Genomic DNA, 25,356 nt, shown 5'->3' on the forward strand with positions numbered 1-25,356 from the left:
ACCGGGTCGCGGGTCATGGATTATTCCGGATTCAATTTTTCGTTAATTATTTAATTAATTAATTAAATAATTGAAAGAAATTTTGTCCAAAAAGATTAATCAATTAATGACCAAAGCCGAAGCCGAAGCCGAGCGACGACGACAGCGTGAGGCTTGCCTTCTTCTTAACTCTTTAAGAACTAGAAGAAGAGCAATTATATATATACCCATCAAAAGCCTTTTCTTCCTTCAATATGGGACAATGTCCCTTTGGCAAGGAGAGAAACTCAAATATTTCATTTTTCCTCTATTTCTCATTCACCCTCTTTAAGCTACACAAGCTTAAAATTCCAACAGTTTTAAACTACACTCACTTAACTAGTACTTCTATAGCGTAATGTTAAGCTATAAATTATGACAATTTAGTCAAAGTTTAGAACAAAGGAAAGGCAATCGGTACTAAAAGCACAATGTGTATTGGAAGATACTTGAGACCTGTATGTATGTCTAATAATTCTTTAAGTAGGTTTAACAAAAGTCAGTTTCTTTGACACATGCAATTAACACACTTTCAACTGGCCTTAAAACATCTGGTATATGTAAATTCTTTTAGTAGCATAACAGATAATGAGGCAGCCCACCAGCAAGAGCTGGTTCTCATCTTAACATGCACGAAATATGAATAGATTATCGAGCAAATGCTTTTCTCTGACAGTATTTCAGCAAAATTCTGTACAAAACATGCAATTTCATGCCTGTTAGACCAAATATTCAATAGGCATGAAGCTATTAACTTTTGAAACAAAAGGGTGAAGGCCAAAACTTTACATGTATAGTGCTATATGCAACAAATGGACTCAGGCAACTAAGTTAAAAACCTAAAAGAAAACGTCATCCGGTGTCAGGGGTTCCTAGAAATTTGACAAACTACCATTCTAGAGATCAACCAAAAACCTAGTAACACTATATATATATATAGAGAGAGAGAGAGAGCAAAATGACCAAACATATTGTCTGTGATAACCTAAGTATTGTGATTCACCAAATCTGTAAACCAGGTGACTAAAATGCAGTGTCACCACTGCAACAGGCTGGAATTCCAAGAATTCATTGTTGGCAGTGGTCTAAAATGTCTCAGATGTGGAGCTGGTGCCCTTAGTACACAGCTTGTTCCAGGGCTCGCCGCATAACTAAAAGTTTGGATCGAGAGTTGACTTGGAACACTAGTCGATAAAAATGGTGTGAGGATGACAGGCTGCAAGTTTCGTGTTGGGGTCATAGGTGAACCACTTATCGGCAGATTAGCAGAGGTTGTCGTTTGCAGGGTGACCCTTGCACTTGTTGGCGGAACTGCAGCTGACTCTGTCACTATAGGCAATTCAGCATTTTGAGATGGAATGACAGCCATTGAAAAATTCTGAGAGGATATTTGATGGTCCGCAGCTCGTTGCTCTGAGTTGACAGGTTCAGAAACTAAACTTGGATAGTTTAGAATATTTGATGATTGACTTGCTGGTTGTGTTGATGCAGCAGTCACTGCCGGGACTCTACTAGGTCTGCTTGGTGATGATTGTCCAGTTCCTGTAAGAAAAGCACACATTAAGGATATCATTGATATAAATTAGACAGTAACTGATAGAAAGGAAAATGTCAAAAGTTAATCGAGCTCGAAATAAAAGAGGTTGAGATGTAATTTACTTCACATTTGTATCTCCAAAGTTATATCAAGACTAGACAAGTTCCGGCCGTCTGGATGGACAGAATCAGAACAGAGAAAAAGGAGAAATACGAGACTACTAGCTTTATTTTTGAAAATGCTGTTCACTGTTAACAAATTATAGTTTAAAAGGCTTTGACTCCACTAACAGATTGATTGAAGTGTTGTTCTTGTGAAGCATATGTAATTGCAGTTACCATCATTATTATTAAGATTTTTTTTATAAAAATGCATACCTTCTGTCATCTCTAGTGACCAAGCAGTATTTTGTATCTGGGTCATGGCTTCAGCTAGTAACTTGTTCATATGCACTTTGTTGTAGAGTGTATCAAGGTCTTTGTGCTTTTGAACTAATTCTGTGTCAGCAATCTCAAACAGCAAATCATACTTCTTCTTTATCGCATCTAGCTCTTTTTCATATTCAGATATCAGGAGCAAATTCTGCATAAAATTTTATAATGAAACCTTCAGTAATCTTTGCAATGGGAAGTATTATTATATTTTTAAAATTAAAAAATAAACAATAAATCAAAAGGACACAGAAATGAACAAGAAAGGGGCACAGGTCAGAAGGACAAACCAGATTTTCATGCAATTTTGTAGTTTGTTCTCTCTCCTTTAGTATCCTCTCCATCTCCATTTGAAGTGGGTATGGGCAAGGGGATTGAAGCAGCTCAGATGCGTCTGGAGAGGCATCAGGACGACATTGATATTCCTGGCTGTTTCTGCTTCTCATACTCGCATCGTTTCCTGCACCTGTACTCGTATGTTGTTGCAGTAGCAAATTTCCTGTAGACCACTGAATAGAAGAGTCTATTGGAAAATTCAACTCCTCTGGCTGAAGGTCCATGAAATCTAAAACCTGGTGACTGGAAGAATCAATACAATTCCTATGGCTCTGGTGATTGTCAATGGGCACAAATGCATGAGCTTGATCACGGCCAGTAGAGGCGGGCAAATTGGAATCTGGCAGCTGAGATAGATAAAAGAAAGTTTGAGAAAACAATCAGGTGTCCACTCTGATTCAAGAAACTTCATGGCACCAATAACAAAGATGAAAGTTCATTCCATTGATACTAGAGGTGAAGAAAATGAAACCAGCACCGCGAGATAGATTGTCAGACGGAAACAACTTGCCCAGTGCATATAAGGGACCACAGCCAACATTTAGCCACATTCTAAATTCTCTTACTAAAGAATATCTAATTAAAATTTACGCAAAAACGTTTTAGAAAGTAATTCAGTAAGATGCTATGAGCGCATGGTGGGATCATAAATTTCATATATTTCATGATAAAGGCAATATTTTTCATAATTGCCCGGAGTAAGAAACTGCCTCTCTACCTTTATAAGGTAGGGGTAAGGTGTGCGTACACACTACCCTCCAAGACCCCACTTATGGGATTACACTGGGTTTTTTTTTGTTGTTGTTGTTGCCTGGCGTAAGAAACTATGAAATTTCAACATTTTCTAAAACTTTGTTTCGACAACTTTTACAACTTGCACAATCTCTTGATGTTAATATTTCTTTTATTGAGAATATCACCTTTCCTCTGGTTAAATTTTACCATAATACCTTCCCTGGTGTAAGTTTTGCAGAGTCATCCAGTAACTTAACCCTTGATGAACAAGCAAGAGGAGAATTTCATTTAATGCCAGATCACATGCTAGAGGCCACTGCTTCATTCATTGAAAAACTGATTTCTCATGTTACTTGTTAGAACCAAGAGGTTGCTCTAGTGGTGAGCACCCTCCACTTCCAACCAAGAGGTTGTGAGTTCGAGTCACCCCAAGAGCAAGGTGGGGAGTTCTTGGAGGGAGGGAGCCGAGGGTCTATCGGAAACAGCCTCTCTACCCCAGGGTAGGGTAGGGGTAAGGTCTGCGTACAAACTACCCTCTCTAGACCCCACTAGTGGGATTATACTGGGTTGTTGTTGTTGTTGTTAGAACTTAGAACAATTTCCAGATGCATTTTGGAGAATATTTCGGAAAGTGAAAGAATTCAGGAAGATATCCCCGCACCTGATTTGATTTCATGGAAATACTTTCTTTTCGATGCTGATCAGTCATGGTTAAGCCAACTCGGGACTGAACCTTGTCAATAGCTGCTCTACCTTGCCGGTCAATATCGCACTGCAGACTGGGATTAGTCACAAGACGCCTGCATTTATACTTATTACCAGCAGAAAGATGAGACATCCCTAGAAAATGAGTTTGGCATCAAAAAGCAAATATGTCAGTGTCTGATGATAAAGGAGAATTAATGGATACAAAGATACAACATAAGCACTGCATTACCAAGTTTGAGTCTCTTTCCCTGGACATGCAATTTCCTTTTCGTCCTTAACTTGGGTTCTGGAGTAAGATGAACTTTATTGCCCTCTTTCCTGCCTTTCTTTTCAGAAACTTGTTCCCTTTCGGATGGCTGACACAAATCAACCCGGGGTCTAACTTTCCTTCTAATCCCTTGTGATAGTCTAGGCAAGTGTTTCCACCTACGAACCGTTCCATGTAACAGACTTGTCCAGAAAACGTTGGGAAATTCATTCGTCATTCCTCTCACAAAAGAAGAATCATCCATCAGTTGCATTTCCACTTCACCAAGTAGAGATATGTTTCTTGGATAAGTCCCTCCATTCTGCTGCACTTTCAATATCTTTGAACAGCTGTTATAATCACTGTTCTCACTATTACTAGATATCAGGCCTAACAATTCAGCAAAGACATCATCTAAAGCAGCAATGTCAGACGATCTTTTTGATTGTGAAGATTGTACATGGAAACAATCAAGCATTTTGAAAAGAAAAGAGGCACCCCAAGTTAGCAGCTCATGGAATTGTTTTATATTCTCTATGTTGCTGTCAATTGTCATACCTTGCTTTGCAAGAATGAGTGCTTTCTCTTCAACAGTAAAATATGAATATAGACGGAGTACCTTTATTTGCTCCAATTTTGAATAAATTGCAATCTTCTGCAGGGATCTTAAATCATTTGTTGGGTCCCAGTCACTGTTAAACAAAATAATTGTATCTATTCTCGAAAGCTTGACACTAGGAGCACAAACACGAGTCTCCATCAAACAAGCAAATTTCCCACTTCCCTCATTGTTGAACTTGTTCAAGGTAGCTTGCTTCAATTTACGACTGAATTCCCCACTAATGCGTGTATAAGAATCCTCACCAAATTTTCGATGAATAAAATCATCCAAGATGTCCCCGATGGAAATAACCCCCGAGCCACCAAGAGACTGTAACATAAACAACTTAGCATCATACGAAATTACGAACATTAGCTAGCAAACCAATAAGAGAGACATAAAATAAGTTTACATGTATGTTAGAGCAAATCCAACAAAATACAATCAGTCTCCTGAGGGATTTATACATTCACAAATAACAAATAAGAAAGAATACACAAGAGAGCTCCTAGAGGCACCAATAATCATTTATATGGTAGTGTCCAGTCAATTGGGAATATCAAAGACACGTATGGAAATCAGGAAGGAACTAGAACGAAAGAAAATTTTGAAGAAGTAAAAGCAGATACCCGAAAAAGAATGAGTACTCTTTGTCCTTGCTGTTTGATCTCACGAAGAATCTTATAGAGGAATTCCAATTTTCCACTTAGTTTAATTTCAGCATCAAAGTGCTGATCTACAGGAATTCCTTCTAGAACTATGTCTCGCAGAGACCAGTCTTCGAGATAAGGGTGATCACAACACTGAGAACAAAAATCAAAGTCCAAGTCAGAGATATGGTGATATGTCACTTACAATAACTGAAGGTTTTACTCTTAAAGACAGAGTATTGGAAGCTGAAAACAGTCAAAAACAAGTCAAACCTTCCTGGTAGATACAAGTATGTTGTGGAGGGAATTTGGTGAGTCATTCTTCCAACGTGAGCAAAGCAAAGCTGAATTCGAAGAGAGGCAATTGCAGTATTGCTCAATTTGTTCATTGGAGAGTTTGACTGGAACCCAGTACTCAATGAACTTGGATGTGGAGGAGTTGCACTCATATGCAACAAAGCGCTTTAACCTTTCCTTGAATTCAGTTAGGTCTATGTTGGGATCAGTGTACGACAGATCATTGTCGGCCTTGTCATACTCAGGATAAAGTAAAGAGAGAACATTACTGTGATTGAACCCTCTATCACATCTACCCTGATACATTTAGGAAACGTAAGTTGCTGCAGATACTTGGGAATCTATACAGAATAGAAGAATTCAAACCTCTAGTTGACGGAAAATAAGCAATCTCATATCAGAAACAAGCACTTTAATTTGTGAGAGAAGCATTGACATGGCAGAACCCTGGCACTGATCTATAATTACTGCTCCCCAGCTTATTGGCTGAAGCATTTCAAGATCCTGCATAAGGATAGCTATATATAGATCAGAAAAATATAACACCGTATCTGCTCCCCCACTTGTGGATTTAAGCATTTCAAGATCCTGCATAAGTGTTGAGAAAATGGACCTTAACAAAACCCCAAACGCTAGCCCATGAGGTGAGGATTGCCTCATACCATATAAGCAGACAATAGCTCAATCAACCAATGTGAAACAATCTAACATCCCCACACACAGAGGGCTGGACATATATAGAATGGACAATACAACATGGGAGCCCAACATTGGATAAACTAAGAATAGAAATAGGTCGCTCTAATACCATGTTAAGAAAATGGATCTTGGACCAACTCAACCCAAAGGTTAGCTCATCCGATGAGGATTGCCTAAATCTATAAAAGGAGACAACAACCTATTCCATCAACCAATGTGGGACAATTAAACAATAAGGATACTGCTATATGTAGATCAAAAAAAATTATTATCTTGTATCTGCCTCCTAACTTATGGGTTTAAGCATTTCAAGATCCTACTAAGGATAAATGCAGCATGTCAAGATCCTACGGAAGGATAAATGCTATATATGGATCAGAAAAACTATTATTTCAAGATCCTACGGAAGGATAAATGCTATACATGGATCAGAAAAACTATTATGCCATATTAATGTGACTGAAAGTACAATGCATTGTAATTAGTTCAAGTGGGATACAACATTCAAAGAGATCAATACTTGAGAATTAAGATATGAATAATTCGTCTTTCATTATATGCGATAAGGAAAACAAATGAAAACAAAAAGAAGTTTACCTCAACAATAGCATCATAAGGTGACAGAAGAACCTGAAACATAATGGCACCTTGTTTGTTGTGAAACTCGAGTGTCCTTATAATTGCTCGTATATCTTTATTACCTTTGTACACAACAATGTTAGCAGAAAATGCCCAATGTAAGAACTCAGCTTCCCAAAGAGGAAGTTCAGCAGAAGTTGTGATTATGAGAAAAGGCAAACCAATATCCTTGGGCAAGGATAATAGAAATAAGACCACCTTCAAAATCCGCTCCTGTAAATTCCAAACATGGAACAGTTCAGCTCCAGTTAATATTTAGACTCAAACGAAGCTGCATCAGGCATTTATATAGGTAAAAATCTTGGAGGATCACATTACAACAAAAGAAAAATTGGAGAATCATCGGCAAGCTTGAAACTCGGTGTATCAAAATTTATGATTGACTAGGAATGCAATGGAGGTTCAGCAAAATTTCAAAGGCTGAAACCTCTGGAGCAAGCAAAGGAAAAAGTTAAAACAGCAGGGGCTACAATCTTGCTAATGTGCTAATGGGAACTTTAGATAGACTTTGGCTGCACAGTTGTAGTTGCAAAGAGGACGTGTGCATTGGAAAGAGAATTATGAAATGAAAGAATAACACAAGCTTTTTTCTTTTCTAAGTTAGTGTGTGTTTGGGGGCGTGTGAGTACGTGTATATACAGTACGTTTGCACGTAGATAGAGTTGGAAAAGCAATCATCCACCTGGTCATCAATGACGACAGCACTCTGACCCTTCTGCCAATATTTACGAAGAGTGTTGATATAAGTAAGATGATTATGGACCTGAGGAGCGCTTCCAAATAGAGGTCTCGGCAGTTCTTGATAGTCGGCTTTCCTTTTCTGCAGGAATATTGAAAAATATGACTTCACTTGGGCTACCAAATTGCAAACATAACACGTTAGCCAGTTTACATTTTCCCCTTCATTGATTACCATAATGAGGAAGAAGCTTCAGAAGAAAAATACTTTTGGCAACAACAACAACACAACAACAAACCCAGTGATATCCCACAAAGTGGGGTCTGGGGAGGATAGAGTGTATGCATACCTTACCCCTACCTTACGAAGGTAGAGAGGTTGTTTCCGATAGACAAAGGCAACAAGAATATATTTGTAAACACTTATAAAGAGAATGAAATACTAGATAACTACTTTGATCTGTAAAAGTTCCTGTCCCAACTTATATGGAGTTTCAGAACGGATCAAGGTCGATTCAATTTCCAGAGCAATGAGGACATGCAAACTCTTCCAGGGTATCCTCTATCAAATATGAGACTAGGATTAGGATGAAAACTAGCAAGATTGCATCAAAATTGCAGTTTAAACAAACCCTCAAGTATCATTTTTAAAAATAATCAATTTCGTTAAGGAGAAGTCAAGTCGTGCGTCGCTCATAAATCTACGTAAACGAACTGAGAAGTCTCAAATATTCTTAAAGATGACGTTAACACATTGGAGTTCTAACGTAAAATTGGAGAACAAATATTCATAGTTTTGACCAACTGCAATACTTCATCCGAAGATGTGCTTCTCAACAAGGCAAACATCTAAGTGAAAGTTACATATGTAACTAAAGGTAACATTAATATAATAACAGCATCAAAAGCAATTTCAGTAGAAGCAAGTTTCATGAATTTAGTGTACACCAAAAGCATGTTGAACAGAAAGGATCCTCCCCAATCTCAAGCTCAGCGTCACATAGTTGGCATTTACTAATGAGATTTACCTCATCTTCCGTCAAAGGATGCAACTCTTTCGTAGCCTGCTGATGTCGGATTTCATAATTAGTCATGAGTTTGACCGCCTCAAGCGACCTTAGAAATGAAGCATTCTCCACTTCCCATGTGGCATGACTGTAGCCCAGACCTGTCCATTTCACAAGCCACTCATAATGGCAATCTGCATCATTTTCATCAATCCCATGCACGTGAGTGTTGTTGTGATCTGTAACTGCTATCAACCTCTTGTCTAGTAAACGATGGGGAAGACTCCATTCAGTTTTCCAACTTACACTCTGGAGAAATCATCACATAGCTTTCAAAGGTGACTTGCTGAAAAAAGAAGGCAAGAATGGAAAGATAATGATAATCATATACCTTGTTTTTTTTCTTGAATCTTCTAAGGGCTGCTGGAGCCTCAAGAAGCAGCTGCTTCTCTGTAATCCAGCGATTATGAACATGAGCAAGACCTTTGTACTTTACTAAATACTCCCGCTTTTGCATAACTGGTGCCACATTAACAAAGTACAATGAGACAATTGGATATCACACACAGTTCGTGTAAAACATAATCAAGACAAGCTATAAGAATTTGCAGATAGCTTGCACCTTCATTACCCAAATTACACTCTCTGACATCCAAAAGGGAATCTACTCCTTCAGACACAGAATGAACACCTAGTTTCAACTTCCTTCTAACACACCAATAACAGTGCCATGGTCCAGGTGGAAAATAGGAGAGAGGGGGGTCAACACAAGAAAGATGGAAGCTCCTTTTGCATCCTTGTCCAGCACAGGATCTGGAAAAAAAAAACACAAAGGAAAGGTGATTCTCTGATTTCAACAGGTGCAAAGCCAAGAAGTAGTTGGAGGTCATTATATTACGTTTAAATTCTCTCATACTTCCAGAAGTAGAAAGCACTTTCACCAGCAGTTGTAGCCACTTCGTTCTAAGGGACATAGTCAACTTCAAGAACCAAAGGCAAAATAACTGAACATCATCCCAGAAAAATCATTGTTGAATAGTGTGGATACTCAATTTCTTTAAGGACTGGTGTTGGATGCTCAGGCTCTTTCACAGTCATAATGACAAATAGTTCTAGAATTAATTATAATCTCCATAAGCAAATATTCCAAGTCTTTCAAAACCAAGGCAGCTAAAATGAAATGGTCATAAAGTGTTTCTGATTATTCTCCTTTTATTTTGGAAACCAGGAAATCCGTTTTTCTCAATTTCGAGACTTGGTGGGTAATGAGTCTACCCCCCCCCCCCCCCAAACTTTCTCATATAAATGCCAGACTTGGTTCACCAAGCAGAAATCAAACTGGTGACATGCTCTTAACACATCCTAGGTTATACTAATTACTACCTTTGCCGTTGAACCAAGACCCTGGAAACTTTATTATTTTCCTACTTCAGCAACATTTTTTGATGCAATGGTAGATTCTAAATTTTCAAAAGATTAAAATAAACAAAATATGACATGACCTTTAAAGATATTTGAGTTACATTATATTTCCTCTGTTTTACCTTTGATGTCTCTATGTTGTGTGGATTTTTATTTTTCTTTCAGCAAGATGAGGGTTGGGAGGGGCTAGTGATGTCAAAAAAATTTAAAAAACTGATCGAGCTGATCTAACCAAACCTAGCCAAACCATTTTTTAGGGTTTTTTTTTCATAAATAAGTTTCGGTATAAACATGAGCAAATCGAATCATTAGGTTAGGTTTTACTTCCATAAAACATTAATATTGGAACGGTTCAAAAAAGTTTAATTTGGTTATACACAATAAATTAACTAAAAAAATAGTATGGTACAAATTTCTTCACATAACCGGCTGAACACACGCTAGAAGAGTCAAAGCAATACAGAAAAGCTTACATGTGGGACTAGGGCTCATAGTTCTTTTTTCTCAACCTTCTAGAACCATGAAGTACAAGAATTTACAATGGAGTAACTAGATGGTGCTTGATTAACTCACAATAGATTTCCCTCCTGCTTGCAGATTAAACAGTCCTTAGATTCACCTTCAATCTTATCATCCTGTTTGGAGCCCTTGCAATTCGCAGTCCTGTCAACTCTAAGCTCTGATCTAAAAGGCTCAATGTCCTTTTTGTCCTACATAATATAGCAGACAGATTGATCAGTTAGCTCAAATTCTCCAAGATAAAAAGCAATGACAATCAGCCTCCCAAAAACTAATTTGTCCTTTATCACTTCCAGAAGGAAAGGTTCAAAGACAAAGATATATCATTCAAAAGGGAAAACAAGGCAGTGGTTGCCAAGCTTTTCAAAAGATTTCTTATGTAAGTGCTTAGTCTCACTTAGAACCCTAAAATGTTTATTCCAACTTATATGGTGCCTTCCATCAAACCTGTTAACAGGAGTATCGTATTCTCTTTACGTTAAAAAGACCCTAATATATCAAACCTCTTTGGGCCCCAAAAACTCTTTATTAGTATAATGTAATAGAAGGAGCTATCTGAAGATGAAAGAGAGTTCAATTGCTAAAGTGAAGCTAATAGCAGTTTTAAAACTTCTCTCAGACTATAAAATGCTTAAGGATTATTACCAATTTTTGCTATATGAATAACATAAAACTTGAAGGGGAATATATTTTTGGAAAAGCAAGCAATCAAGGAAAAGAATAATACACAACAGAAACAAATATAGCAAACATTTCACTTCTAGGGAGAAAAAAGAATAAAAACAAGGATTTGAAAAACTGCAAACAAGAGCAAAAACGTTATCAGAAACCTGGTTGTATGCACTGCAACAAAATAGAGAATAGTATGGATGCTTAATAACAACTTTTATGTAGCATATTGATTTAAAGTGTAAAGGCCACCATCATGATGAGATCAGAGATATTTGATAAAGTCCATTTCATCATTGGAGACAAGGAGTTGTATAACACAGCTTGGTACAGACAGCAAGAACACCTCCCAGAGTATATGGCATGTATGTATGGCAATAACACAATGAGAGTTGCACCAAAATTTCAAACTACCAAAATAACCAGAATCTGGCATTTTAAAGTTTCCATTTAGTGCAGGCTTCTTATTATCTTTATTTGACAAAAAACAGCAAACAGAAACAGCCAAGTCTCATCATTCTATTTCATTGGTTTGTTTCCTTCATCATAGTCTCTTACTAGGTAAGTGCTGGTTACTGGTTTATTAAAGAATTACTTTGTGATTACAGTGGTGTCCAAATCAGTTTGCACACTAGCTCCTCAACTATTCTACCAAATACTTGCAACCTTCCACCAGTACAAATACTGGTTAACTCTACACAGTGAGGCTAAGGCAAATAGGAAGAAAACCACTAGACTGTTTTGCCTCTGTGAGGATACAACCATTAGTCTCCCATGATCTTTATTCCAGCTTCATCGACCATTCGGCCACATCCTTAGGTGCCTAAGCTTTTAAAGTAACTAAATACTGTAAAAGTTCGAAGATAATGCTTCTGCCACCTATTATAGTTGAAGGTGCAAATAAAATGCTATGGAAACTAACAAGTACCTAACAGTTTAGCAAACCAAATGATTCAGTTCGACTTGAAGATTTGATTGATAGGTTCTATCGCACTTGATTAATACAGCATGTAGAACCTCAAGCTACTAGTAAAGGTTCATAACAGTCAAACATCGACATTTTGCATTTTCAGAAGAACCAGCACTTGTGCAGCCTTGATAATAATTTAACATGATTTTTTGTCATTGCAACTGTAAGGGATCCAAACAAAACCTTTATATTCTCAAACAAAAACTGATTAAAAGAGATAAAAGTTGCAGATCAATTTTAGTCATGACTGACATTTTTCTCTGATGGACAAGCGTGTTTTTCTCTTTGATCATCCACCCTGAAAAAGAGTTAAAATAGAAAGGGTATCACAGCAATGAACATGGGAAAATACATAAAACAGGGAAAATACTCCATAATCTTAAATAATTTATGACTGATTATGCATGACGATTTTCTGATAATGGTGTGCAAGATAAGCTAGATAATTACAAAACATGCAAAAAAGTATAAAAACTGCGGAATCAAAGGGTGTGTTTGATACGACGGACGTCATTTTTTAGGAAAATATTTTCCAAACATTTTAATGTGTTTGGTTACCAAAAAAATGTCCATTTTCCATCAAAATGGGGAAAATGACTTCCCTCACTTATGGGCGGAAGTCATATTCCGCACAATTATCTTAACTTTTAACTTCACACATTGTTATTAATCGTTGGTAATTTGCTAATATTACTATTAATTTTTATTTTTAATTATTTTTGAAAAATATTTTTCGCTATTCAACCAAACACACAAAAAAAATATTTTCCATGAAAATAACTTCCAGTCATACCAAACTCACTCAAAATCTCCCACAAAAAGTAGTAGTAGCTAATAAGGGGCTGTATTGGGACTTCATTTCGATTGGAAACAAAGGCAAAAAGTACCAATAATTTTTTTAGACTCCTCACTCCGTTGAAGAGAATGTAATTTTGCTTTTTGAATGTACATATCACATGGTCATGGGTAGGAGGGTTTAGGACCAAACCAAAAACAATAATTACGCCACCATTTAAGCTCAAGTTATGTTATTATCATATCAAATAAAATTAAAATAGGCTTCACAAACCCAGAAAAAGGGGAGCTCCCTTCCCATAATGTGCACATAACCTCACTCTTTTATATTTAAAAAAAAAAAAAAATAACTCCAATGAAAGGCATACCTGTGTGCATATTTTATGGTTTCTTCTTCGTTGAGACGGTTACTTTCAGTCACATGGTGTTCTTCTTCAGACACGTGATCCTCCTTTTTATTAGCATTTTCTGAAAAAATAAATCAGATTTTACTAATAAACATATTGATTAGGCTTTAGAGAATATGGTAGCGAAGTTGATTGTTTGCCTTAATTTTCACTTTTTTCCATGCCCTACCTTGTAATTCCCTCCCCCATTTCCACTTCACTCCTCCTAGGTATACTAAAAAATTTAAAAAAAAATCAGAGAGGATGATAAAATCAAAAAATAAAAATAAAAAACCAACCAGAGCACTTTCTTCGTTGTGCTTGTTGTATTACCCACTTTCTAAAGCTTTGCCCAGTCATTCTCTTCCTCTTCAAACTTTTCACCTTTTTCTCCTCCTCCATCTCCAATTGTAATTTCAATATTCCAAAGGAAAAAGAATCATATACTAATATGTTACTACTAAACAATTACGGAGTACTATTTTTTTGTATATATAGCTATCTGTAATGTTTGCTTTTTGTGATTTCTTTTGGTTTTAGCTTCAATGGCTGAAAATGGTAATAAAATTACTTTAGTGGCTACTGCCTTTCTGTCACCTGCACACCTCCACCACCTTCAGAAAGTGGTGCCGGTACCTACACTGCATCACTGTGCATGCAAGTTTACGAAGAAATGAATGCATGACACGTGTTACTCGCTCCAGTCCAAAATAAATATTTTTTGCCCAATTAATTTAAAAAAAATTAGTACTTCATCCGTTTCAATTTACGTGAACGTGTTTGATTTGTTATGGAATTTTAAAAAAAATGAAGACTTTTAGCTAGTGTTTGATTATAGATTCTCAAATTTATTCTCAAAAATTTGATTTGGGTGAAGTTTGGTTTGAAGATGAAAATGTGTTTGGACATTTATTTTGGATGAAGTTTGGTTTGGAAAAACATGAAACATAACTTATACTCATAAGTTCTAAAAATTATCACAAATACCCAACAGTGCCATTATCAATAACATTCATTATATTATCGCAAACCATAGTCCTGAACATAAATAAATTTGATACAAAATTATTATTTTTATAATAAACTACATGATACACTATCAGATGACCGAGAAGACGAAGCAACATCGTAACAAAATAATAAATGGTGGGCTCTTTTATAAAATACAAAAGTTTGGGGCAATTTTTAAAAAATATAATAGTGATAGCTGGTTTTGGGATTTAAAATTTGGGATTTGGCCAAAATTATAGGTAAAATCTATGGCCAAACATGTGTTTGCCAAATAAAACCCAAGTTTATTTTGGCAAAATCTATGGCCAAACGGGTCCTTAGAATTTGTGGTCCTAAACAAGTCAAAAATAATCCAGAATATTTGTGTGGTTATAAAAACTTCTCGTTAAGGGTAGAATTTGAAGTTTAACCTAAATTGTTTTCAAATTTAGAAAGAGGTCATTCTTTTTCGAACGAACCAAAAAGTAAATAGGTTCACATAAATTGGAGCAGAGGAATACTATATAAAAGTAGTAGCATATTAATTATAAAAGTTGTAGAGAGTTTATCCGAAATATCTCTCTATATTCACTACTATGTGCGTACACACTATCCTCTTATACCCCACATCTTAAATTTTACTGTTGTTTTGGTGTTTGCAATTATAAAAGTTACTTATTACTTTTATATCCTGACACTTATATTGGACAATAGTAGTACGTATTGTCTTAAAATGTAGTACTAGTAATTATAGTCTTTTTAAGTTATTAATTTATTTTAATTTTAGTTCTTGTGCTATTTGCCTTAACACGTATGATCTTTAATTTTACCAATTTTGCGGTATGGTTCATTCTATTAATAATACTCCTCATAAGCTAATTGGGGTTAACTTTTACTGAGGACAATTTTTTGGTGTGTTCACTCAAAATTATGGAGAATTTGTTTGCAAGAACAGTGGGATTTTAATAGGTGCGTAATTTTCAGAAGAAATGGTGCAAAGAGAATCTGCTCTAAAATTGAACTGACAGCTGCTGAATCATGAAAATTAAAAAGAATTTAGACGGCGTGAAGTAAGAGAAAGTTTGGCTTTAATATTTTGGTGAGCCATTTGTTGTTCTCCTTATATTTTCAAAAATAATGTGCTCTTTTAATTTAAATGACACGCTTTCCTTATTAGTCTGTTAAAAAAAAATGACCAATTTTTATATTTGGAAACAACTCAATTTTAAACTTTTTATTTTACTTACTTTACCCTTAACGAGAACCTTTTAGAGTCATAAAATTTCATGGCTCTACAAAGCTTTTGCCAAGCTTTTAGGACCACATATTTCAAAAAAAAAAAATTTCTCTTAAACTTTGTGTCAAGTCAAATTAAATCATCCAAATTAAAATGGAGAAAGTACTTAGAAAATATAATCAAATACTGAAACCAAAAGTATTTATGGGTTATATACATCCACGACCACCTAAACTTATATATCATTTTTCATTTAGGCACCTTATATTTGCATGGTATCTATTGAGCATTTTTTTTATTGGGCAAAACGGTTTTGTAGCCGCTTAAACTTGCACCTGATTTTCATCCAGATAAACAAATTTTCAACTTTTCCATTTAAACACCCTTGTATATTTGAGAATTAATAAACAACTTTTAACTGTTGACTATACACATGTTGCGTCAGTTAGTCTAGCTGTTGTGCGTGTGTTTTTCCAATGCCCAACCGTAATAAGGTCATTTATTTAAAGGGTTTGTCTTCCTTATTTGAAGAAAAGCCCTAGATCTCCATTGTTGAAGCACGAAAGCTCTGTAGCAGCAATTTTCTTCATATTTTCCACTCATCCAAGTCAATTAGACACAAATCATTGCACTCTCTGCAGTAACAAAGTCAATTAGACTGAGTAAGTTGAACTTCTCGACTTCCCTGTCCATATCTTAAGTGACATGGTCTTCCATTCAAACTAGGAGGGGAAGGAAAATGGGTAGGGATAGGAGACAGTTGTTCTAAACAATTAACATCACTGTCAAAGTTAGATTATACATTGACCTTGGTTAAGGTGTGGCTTCTTTTGGTTGGCCCTTCGCGGAAAACGGGAAACATCACTACTCTACTAACAAGTCAATATTTTCATCTATTATCACTATTCGCAGCAGTCGGCAAATTTTTTCCTTTTTTGTTTTTTTTGTTTTGATGGATGTATCATTCTTTGGATTTTCATATTGTTGCATAGGGTTGTTTAGTCTTTAGGTCAAAACAAGGGGGAAATAGTCAGTGAAGAGTGTGTTTTTACGCCTTTCACGTATAGAGTTTTAATTCGCGCTATGTTCTAACTTACGGAGGGGTTTATTAATTCTCAAATATTTAAATGGGAATGATGAAAATTTATTTATTGGGATCCAATTCAGGTGTAAGTTTAAGTGGCTACGAGGCTTTTACATTATTATTTTTACTTGATTTATTGAACATCTTATGTAGGGCGATTTAAAATCGAACTGTAAAATTAACTTATTGGTATCGAGTTATCAGGGTAATGATTTGTGAATGGATTAAGATTTTATAATTAATGGCTTAACGGTTTGGGGACGGATTACTCAATTTTTTTATCGGATAAACCGTTAACCCGTTAAGTATTTTTATATTTACACTTTACCCTATGTACATAAAGTACTGTTGAAACTAGATTATAAAGTACTAGTATTAAACTAAATGTAAGCACTACTATTTGATCAGTGATGTTGGGCATATTTCGATATGTGTTGATGTTACTTTACCCATGTTTTAACCGCTTTTTGATGCTATTTGATCTTTAAAATGCCCAACATGGTTTAATTATTGGTTTTATGACTAATTGAGTTGTGTGTGATGAATTAGGGTGTTTGGAGTGCAAAAATATGAAGAAAAGGTGCTCTAGGTAGAGGAAGAGGGGTTGGATGCGTCGTATCCAATCTAGAGAAAAAAAATCAGATTTCGTACACCCTTAGCAGTGAAGTCGGCCCATAGCATCCACCATAGCATCCGCACCTGGAAAAAGCTGAGATGGAGGAACAAAGGGTGGATGCGACGCATCCACCCTAGCATGCGAAGCTGAGAAGTGGAGGACGAGGTGGATGCGACGCATCCACCCCAGCATCAATCCCTGAAATTGAGTCGGATTAGGAATAGGAGAACTTCAGCCCACGACTTTTGTACGCAATATATAAGCCAAAAATACCTCTTTTAGGGCATCTAACATATTGGGAAAGGGAAAAAAGCCACGACAAAGCTGGGGAACCACGGAATTCATCTTGAGTTCTTATTTTTCCTTCTTTTATTGATTATTATGCACTCTTGTGAATTATTTGATGATTGCATGAATATGAGTGGCTAAGAACCCTATTGTTCTAGGGTCATGTGTATACATGAATGTTGATGTTTGAAGTTTAATTTGACGAAGTTGATTTTATCATATTGGGTTGTTTATTTAATTCTGTTTTTAATTATTTTGCTGAGTAGCTAACAGTGAAATACTATCGACGAATCTAGAGTTGAACTCGAAAGTGGGAACTCTAGATTGCATATAGAATTAAATAGAGCAAGTTCTTAAACCCGGGCATCAGGGAACGGATTCGCAATTGGGATAGACATATACCTAATTGCCTTGCTCGGTTGCAATACAGGAATTGTAAATGCGTTCTTGTTAATCTTAATTCCATAGACATATAGGTATTAAGTTAGCATAAATAGGCGAGTAAGGACTCGACATATTCTTATGAGTAATATCAACCCTGTCAATCAACAATCCAGATAAATCAATTAGTTATTTTAAGCTAAGAATGCAACACGATTGTTAGATAACCCGTGACCCTGGAATATTATCTCCTATTGATTGTTATTCGAAACCATTTAAGTGTTGTGGTTGATCTTTAGTATTTCATTACTTGATAGTTTTTAGGTAGTAAATTAGAAAATTATCTATTTTGTGAGAAATCGCTTGAATCGATAAGTTATTTGAGTTTGCGTTAGTCAAAAGTTAATCACAGGTCTTCGTGGGAACGATACTCTACTCATTACTATATTACTTGACGATCACGTATACTTGTGTGAGTGTGTTTGGTCGCAATAAGTTTTTGGCGCCGTTGCCGGGGACTTAGAAATTAGCTACTTGACTGAATTAAGCTTTTATTACTTATTTATTCAAGTTTTAATTTTCAGTTTGCCTTGTTTGTGTTAACGCATGATCTTCTCTTGAATGCGGAGGAGTAGAAGTGCAAACAACCTCCTTCCTTTTGATCTAGAAATTGAACGAACACTTCATAGAGTGAGGAGGGAAGTCGAAGCTAGAACGAGAATAGAAAGAGAGTTGGACATCATAGTTCAACCACAGCCAATAGAGATGGCAGGTAATGAGGAGCGTCCGGTGATAGAAGCCGCAAGGCCCAATCTTGCTAATATGACTCAGGCTATCGTGAAGCCTGATATCGCGGGGCATTTTGAACTCAAACAGTACATGGTACAGCTGATTCAGTCCACAAGGCAATATGTGGGTCTATCTCATGAAGACCCGCAGAGGCACATTCAGAACTTCTTGGAAATTACGGACACTTATAATTATCCGAACGTTTCCAAGGACTATGTCAGGCTGACACTATTTCCCTTTTCATTGTTGGGGGAAGCTAAGAAATGGTTGCAAAAGGAGCCCGCGAACTCAATCCACACTTGGTATGATTTAGCAAGGAAATTCCTAATCAAGTTTTTCCCCACTAAGAAGACAAAATCGCTGAGGAGCCAAATTCTTGGGTTCCAACAACGGGATGGAGAGACACTTCGTCAAGCTTGGGAAAGATACAAGAAGCTACTCAGAGACTGCCCACATCATTGTCAGTCTGATGAGGTATTGGGTCACACTTTTGTTGATGGGCTAGACGAGGCATCAAAGATGAATCTTGATTCAGTTTGTGGGGGTAGTTGCATGGCGAGGCCGTATAGTGAAATACAACTCTTGCTAAATAACTTCACTGCTAATGACCATAATTGGCAAGGAGATGGGGACGCAAGAAGATCAATTAAACAGAAGGCAGCTGGGGTGATTGAGCTTGATGACTTCTCATCCATGAGAGCAGATATTGCAAAGCTGGCAAATCAGATGAACAGAATGACAATGCAACAAACACAATAGATGCAACATGTACAGCAAATGTCTATTTGCTGCGAACTATGTGGTGACAGTCATATGAGTGACATGTGCCCCACGAATCCTGAATCTATATACTATGTGGGGCAACAAAACAGAGGTCCGATGAATCAGCATGCACAATATGAGAACACTTACAATCCAAATTGGAGGAATTATCCTAACTTCTCATGGGGCGGAAATCAACAGAATCAAAATCAGTATAGGCCTCAAGGAAATTTAAGTCAGCCTCAGAAGCCACCCCAACAAACAGAAGAGAGTACGAATGACTTGCTAAAAAAGTTGTTACTTGACAATCAACAGCTCAGGACCGATTTCAGAAATCTTGAGAGGCAAATAGGGCAGTTGGCAGCAAATCAAAATACTAGACCTACAGGCTCTCTTCCCAGTGATACAGAGAAGAACCCTCAAGTTAATGCAGTTACACTCAGAAATGGGAGGGAACTAGAGGAAGTGCCAAAGAAGAGAAAGGATAAACCTATATCTGAGGGGGAGCTGACCCCTAAGGCAATACACGAGTCAAAGAAAAATGATGCAAGTTTAGAGCGAATGGAGGCTGCAAGGCCACCACCACCTTTCCCCCAGAGATTGCAGAAAAAGAATGACGATCGCATGTTCAACAAATTTCTCTCTATGTTGAGTCAGGTTCAATTAAATATTCCATTAGTGGATGTACTTCGTGAAATTCCAAAGTATGCTAAGTACATAAAAGATATAGTGGCTCACAAGAGGAAATTGACTGAGTTCGAAACAGTTGTACTTACTGAGGAGTGCACTTCAAGGGTCCAAAACAAGCTTCCTCAAAAGCTTAAGGGTCCTGGAAGCTTCACCATTCCAGTGCGAATCGGTAATATTGATGTGGGTCGTGCTCTTTGTGATTTGGGTGCGAGCATAAACCTGATGCCATTGTCCTTGTTTAAGCAATTGGGTCTGGGAGCTCCAAGACCAACCACTGTGATATTGCAATTAGCTGATAGGTCCATAGCCTACCCTGAAGGAGTGATTGAAGATGTGCTGCTGCAAATTGGGAAATTTATCTTCCCAGCTGACTTCATTATTCTAGATTTTGAGGCTGATGAACAAGTTCCAATCATATTGGGACGACCTCTCTTGGCTACTGGTGATGTAATAATTAAAGTGAGAGAAGGGAAAATGATTATGAGGGTGGACAACGAGGAAGCAGTCTTTAATGTCTACAAAGCAATCCAACTTCCCCGCCACTATGAGGAGCTCTCTATGATATCTGTTGTGGAGGTGGAAGAGCAACTTCTTGACATGAGTGTATATCTAGACGACTCTCTAGAAAAAGCACTCATGTTGTTTGATATCTTGATGATTGATGATGAGGTTGAGGAGATGATGCATATCCTAGATGCATCATGTGCTTACATGCAAGGAATACACCCGTTTGAGCCCCTTAATAGGCCAAGTGGTCCCCCTCCAAAGCCGTCAATTGAAGAAGCTCCAAAATTAGAGCTTAAACCCCTACCCCCCACCTTCAATATGCTTATTTGGATAGTTTTAACACTTTACCTGTTATTGTTTCTTCTAATTTGTCTAAATTGCAGGAAGAAAAGCTATTGAGGGTGCTATGTGAGCACAAGCGAGCAATTGGGTGGACAATGTCTGACATTAAAGGCATTAGTCCAGCTTTTTGCATGCATAAAATCCTCATGGAGGACGGACACAAGCCAAGTGTAGAGCAACAACGCCGACTAAATCCAATCATGAAAGAGGTGGTAAGAAAAGAAGTGATTAAGTGGCTTGATGCAGGTATTGTATTTCCAATCTCTGATAGCAAATGGGTAAGCCCCGTTCAATGTGTGCCGAAGAAAGGGGGATAACTATAGTAGTTAATGAAAATAATGACTTAATTCCTACAAGAACTGTCACTGGATGGAGAATTTGCATAGATTATAGAAAATTGAACAATGCTACCCGGAAAGACCACTTTCCCCTCCCCTTTATTGACCAAATACTTGATAGGTTAGCTGGCCAGGAATACTACTGTTTCCTGGACGGTTATTCGGGGTATAATCAGATTGCTATAGCCCCAGAGGACCAAGAGAAAACTACATTTACGTGTCCTTATGGCACGTATGCGTTCAAGAGAATGCCCTTTGGTCTTTGTAATGCACCTGCGACTTTTCAAAGGTGTATGATGGCTATTTTTACTGACATGGTTGAAAGATTTGTAGAAGTGTTCATGGATGATTTTTCTGTGTTTGGATGTTCTTTTGATAATTGTTTAATGAACCTTGATAAAGTGCTTGCTAGGTGTGAAGAGACGAACTTGGTGCTAAACTGGGAAAAGTGCCATTTCATGGTACGCGAAGGTATATTTTTGGGGCACAAGGTGTCCAAATGTGGTTTGCAGGTGGACAAAGCGAAGGTGGAGGCGATTGAAAAATTTCCCCCACCGACATTCGTCAAAGGCATTCGCAGTTTCTTGGGTCATGCAGGTTTTTATCGTCGTTTCATTAAAGATTTTTCGAAAATTTCTTCTCCTTTGTGCAGGCTTCTTGAGAAAGATGTGCCCTTCAAATTTGATGATGCCTGTCTGAGAGCATTTGAGGAGCTGAAGGGAAAGTTGGTGACTGCACCAATTATCATTGGCCCAGATTGGGCGCAATCATTTGAGTTGATGTGCGATGCAAGTGACATAGCAATCAGAGCTGTTTTGGGGCAAAGGAGGGATAAAATCTTTCACTCCGTTTACTATGCGAGCAAAACTATAAATCCAGCTCAGATAAATTATACAGTTACTAAAAAAGAGTTACTTGCAGTGGTGTGGGCGTTTGACAAGTTCAGATCCTATCTAGTGGGAACCAAAGTCATCGTTTACACATATCATTCAGCTATCAGATACTTGTTTGAAAAGAAAGACGCCAAGTCGAGGCTGATTCGTTGGGTCCTCCTCTTGCAAGAATTTGACTTAGAGATCCGAGATCGAAAATGGACAGAAAATCAAGTGGCTGATCACTTGTCCAGATTAGAAAGTCGGAACCATGTAGCTGAAGGAGGGTCAATCAAAGAAACATTTCCTGATGAGCAGTTATTAGCAGTCACCTCAGGTGAAGCCCCATGGTATGCAGATTATGTGAATTTTATTGCAAGTGGGGTGACGCCACTAGAATTGACACCTGACAATAGAAGAAGATTCTTACATGATGTGAGACTCTACATGTGGGATGAGCCATTCTTATATAGGCAGTGCGTAGATTAGTTGGTGCGAAGGTGTGTTCCTGAGGAAGAGATGAATGCTATACTGCATGACTACCATGCGTCTCCATATGGAGGTCATCACGGCGGGGATAGAACCGCCCAAAAAGTGCTACAATCAGGTTTCTATTGGCCAAAATTGTTTAAGGATGCACATGCCTTTGTTAAAAATTGTGACAGATGCCAAAGAACCGGAACTATCACAAGGAAGCACGAGACGCCCTTGCAAAATATTCTGGCAGTAGAGCTTTTTGATGTTTGGGGGATTGATTTCATGGGACCGTTCCCATATTCTAATGGGCACAGGTACATCTTGGTGGCAGTCGACTATGTTTCTAAATGGGTGGAGGCTATTGCTCTTCCTACTAATGACGCAAAGGTAGTGGTAAGCTTTGTAAAAAAACACATCTTCACACGTTTTGGGACTCCAAGAGTGTTGATAAGCGACGGGGGAACTCACTTTTGTAACAAATTGCTGAATAATATTCTTGCAAAGTATGGAGTTAAGCATAAGGTTTCCACTGCCTATCATCCCCAAACGAGTGGTCAAGTAGAAGTTTCCAACAGAGAGGTAAAGCAAATTTTGGAGAAAATAGTAAGTGGGAATAGAAAGGACTGGGCCGGAAAGCTGGATGATGCATTATGGGCATATCGCACTGCCTACAAGACCCCCATAGGTACTTCTCCGTACAGGTTGGTTTATGGAAAAACATGCCACTTGCCTGTTGAGCTTGAACACAAAGCCTATTGGGCAATTAAAAAGCTAAATATGGAGATGGACTTGGCCGGTGAGAAGAGATTGCTACAACTCAACGAGCTTGATGAATTTCGATTGCATGCGTATAAAAATGCCAAATTGTATAAAGAAAAGACAAAGAGGTGGCATGATAAGCACATCCAACATCATGAGTTTGAGCCAAGTCAAGAAGTTCTCTTGTTTAATTCGAGGCTAAAGCTTTTTCCCGGAAAGCTTAAATCTCGATGGTCGGGTCCGTTTGAAGTGGTTAGTGTGAAACCTCATGGGGCGGAATTACGTGATACGAGTTCCAATGCGACATTCTTGGTAAATGGCCAGAGAGTAAAATACTATTGGGGTGGTGACATTGCACGTCACAAGACCTCAATGGATTTGGTGGAGGCGTGAAGAACATATTGCGTCGTGCCGCGATGTTAAATCAGGCACTTGTTAGGAGGCAACCCAGCTTTACTGCTTTCTTTTATTTTTGTTTACTTTTTATTTTATTTTATTTTTATTATTTTGTAGTATTTATTTTTGTTTTGTAGGATTATGAGCATAGGAAGCAAAGCCATTAGAAGAGTGCAAAAGCGAGCTAGATGGTGAGGACTAAGTGTGGGGTGCCCACACAAAAGATGATGCCTGGGGGAAGTCTGAGTACCTCGTTAGCGGCTATTGCTTCGGCCTTTGGCCTACCAGGGAGTCTCGTTTACCCTCTTATTATTTATAGTGTGCATTGAGGATATTGTAAAATTTTAAGTGTGGGGTGAGGAGATCGTTTGGATGAGTTTCTGTGCTATTTTAGCTTAGTTGTAGTACTCATTCTTAAGTGTAGTAGCTTTTGTGGAAAAAAACCCCGAAAAAAGTAGAAAAATTGGACTTTTCCCGACGATTGATCTCCTAGACAGTTTTCTTGAGGGATTAAAGTCTAAACAAAAATCCAAAAATATGTCTTTTAGCTTTCTTTAGGTAGTAATAATCCTCTGTGATTTTTCTTTGTGCCTCGGTTCTTTTCCGTGAGATGTAGTTTGAACCGGGTAGCTTTTTATTCTTTCCGAGTAGATTAGGAATTTAGGAAATAAAAGGAGGAAGAATGATGAACCTAAGCGCCCTTGACTTGTTTCATAGTAACATACTTATGCTTTGGCATGTGTAGTATCTCCCCTATACTTTGATATTAATCTTGATGCCTTTATATATATTGGATAGCATGTTTTGTGATGACTATTTCTCGTTTTCTTGACTTGTGTTCACTTTGCGCTTAATGCTTAATATCTCGTGGCTTCGTAAATACTTGCATTGTTTGAGAGTCGGAATGTGATCACCCTTAGTGAGCCATGTTCCATGTGTGGTTAGGTTTTTGTATAGTCCATGTATTGTACTTGTGTCTAGAACTTGCCCGGTATGTGAGTTGAAGCGAAATTTGAGGTGATGCTCGGTTTGAAAATTGATTTTAGGCTTTCTTTGATCTTTTTGAGCTTATTGCTTATCACAAATAAAATCTATCCCTAGTTAACCATTTTGAGCTTATTGACTTTTATTTGGGACCCACATTACAAGCCTATACCCTTTTTATCCTTAATTGACATTATTTTGATCCTTTTACCTCTTAAAATATTTTAATTGTTAGATGAGCGCTAAAAGAAGTAAGAAGGGACTAAGTGTGGGGTGACTTTTGAGTGGAACCAATGAAAGGAAGAAAGGTGCACTTGTTTTGTAAAATACTACACCACTAGCAAAAATTGAAAAAAAAAGAAAAGAAAGAAGGAAAATATAGATGAATAAATTGTTTTCTTGTTCTTGCTAGTGGGTATGAATTAAAGTAGTACTTAAAGAAAGAGAAAATATTGTTGGGGGTGATATTATTTGTGAAATTGAAGTGGTGTTGAAGAATT

The 25,356-nt window shown here is 37.4% G+C and overlaps 1 protein-coding gene and 1 long non-coding RNA gene across 7 annotated transcripts; one reads left to right on the top strand and one right to left on the bottom strand.

The window, feature by feature from the left end:
* Nucleotides 1–669: 669 nt before the first annotated feature.
* On the bottom strand, nt 670–13,951 carry LOC104119302 (uncharacterized). 6 transcript variants are annotated; one of them, XM_070181883.1, is made up of 17 exons: nt 13,644–13,951; nt 13,327–13,426; nt 12,416–12,461; nt 10,579–10,715; nt 9,215–9,396; nt 8,975–9,102; nt 8,605–8,892; nt 7,581–7,718; nt 6,857–7,111; nt 5,927–6,064; nt 5,537–5,857; nt 5,243–5,416; nt 3,995–4,943; nt 3,719–3,897; nt 2,277–2,669; nt 1,933–2,137; nt 670–1,560 (listed from the first exon to the last, which is right to left on the bottom strand). In XM_070181883.1, exons 1-17 carry the CDS (start codon nt 13,744–13,746, stop codon nt 1,055–1,057), a joined length of 4,242 nt encoding a protein of 1,413 aa, XP_070037984.1. In that variant the 5' UTR covers nt 13,747–13,951; the 3' UTR covers nt 670–1,054. The 6 variants fall into 6 exon arrangements, with proteins under 6 accessions (XP_070037984.1, XP_070037985.1, XP_009629062.1 ...); XM_070181884.1 differs by having other exon boundaries at nt 7,662–7,718; nt 9,206–9,396; XM_009630767.4 differs by having other exon boundaries at nt 9,206–9,396.
* Nucleotides 13,952–16,020: 2,069 nt separating this feature from the next.
* LOC138895176 (uncharacterized) lies at nt 16,021–17,778 on the top strand. Its single transcript, XR_011409397.1, has 2 exons — nt 16,021–16,233; nt 17,205–17,778. It is a non-coding gene; the product is annotated as an uncharacterized lncRNA (long non-coding RNA).
* Nucleotides 17,779–25,356: the final 7,578 nt, after the last annotated feature.

This window comes from Nicotiana tomentosiformis, chromosome 7, assembly GCF_000390325.3.
Source record: "Nicotiana tomentosiformis chromosome 7, ASM39032v3, whole genome shotgun sequence".
NCBI lineage: Eukaryota > Viridiplantae > Streptophyta > Magnoliopsida > Solanales > Solanaceae > Nicotiana > Nicotiana tomentosiformis.

Bases quoted from the DNA above. Each gene is read 5' to 3' on its own strand.
- LOC104119302 (XM_009630767.4), bottom strand. From the start codon at position 13,746: ATGGAGGAGGAGAAAAAGGTGAAAAGTTTGAAGAGGAAGAGAATGACT. The intron at 9,397-10,578 runs GTGAGTTAATCA...TTTTTTTTCCAG, and splicing joins AAGCAGGAGGGAAATCTATT to ATCCTGTGCTGGACAAGGAT. The intron at 1,561-1,932 runs GTATGCATTTTT...CTTTTCTTACAG, and splicing joins GTCACTAGAGATGACAGAAG to GAACTGGACAATCATCACCA.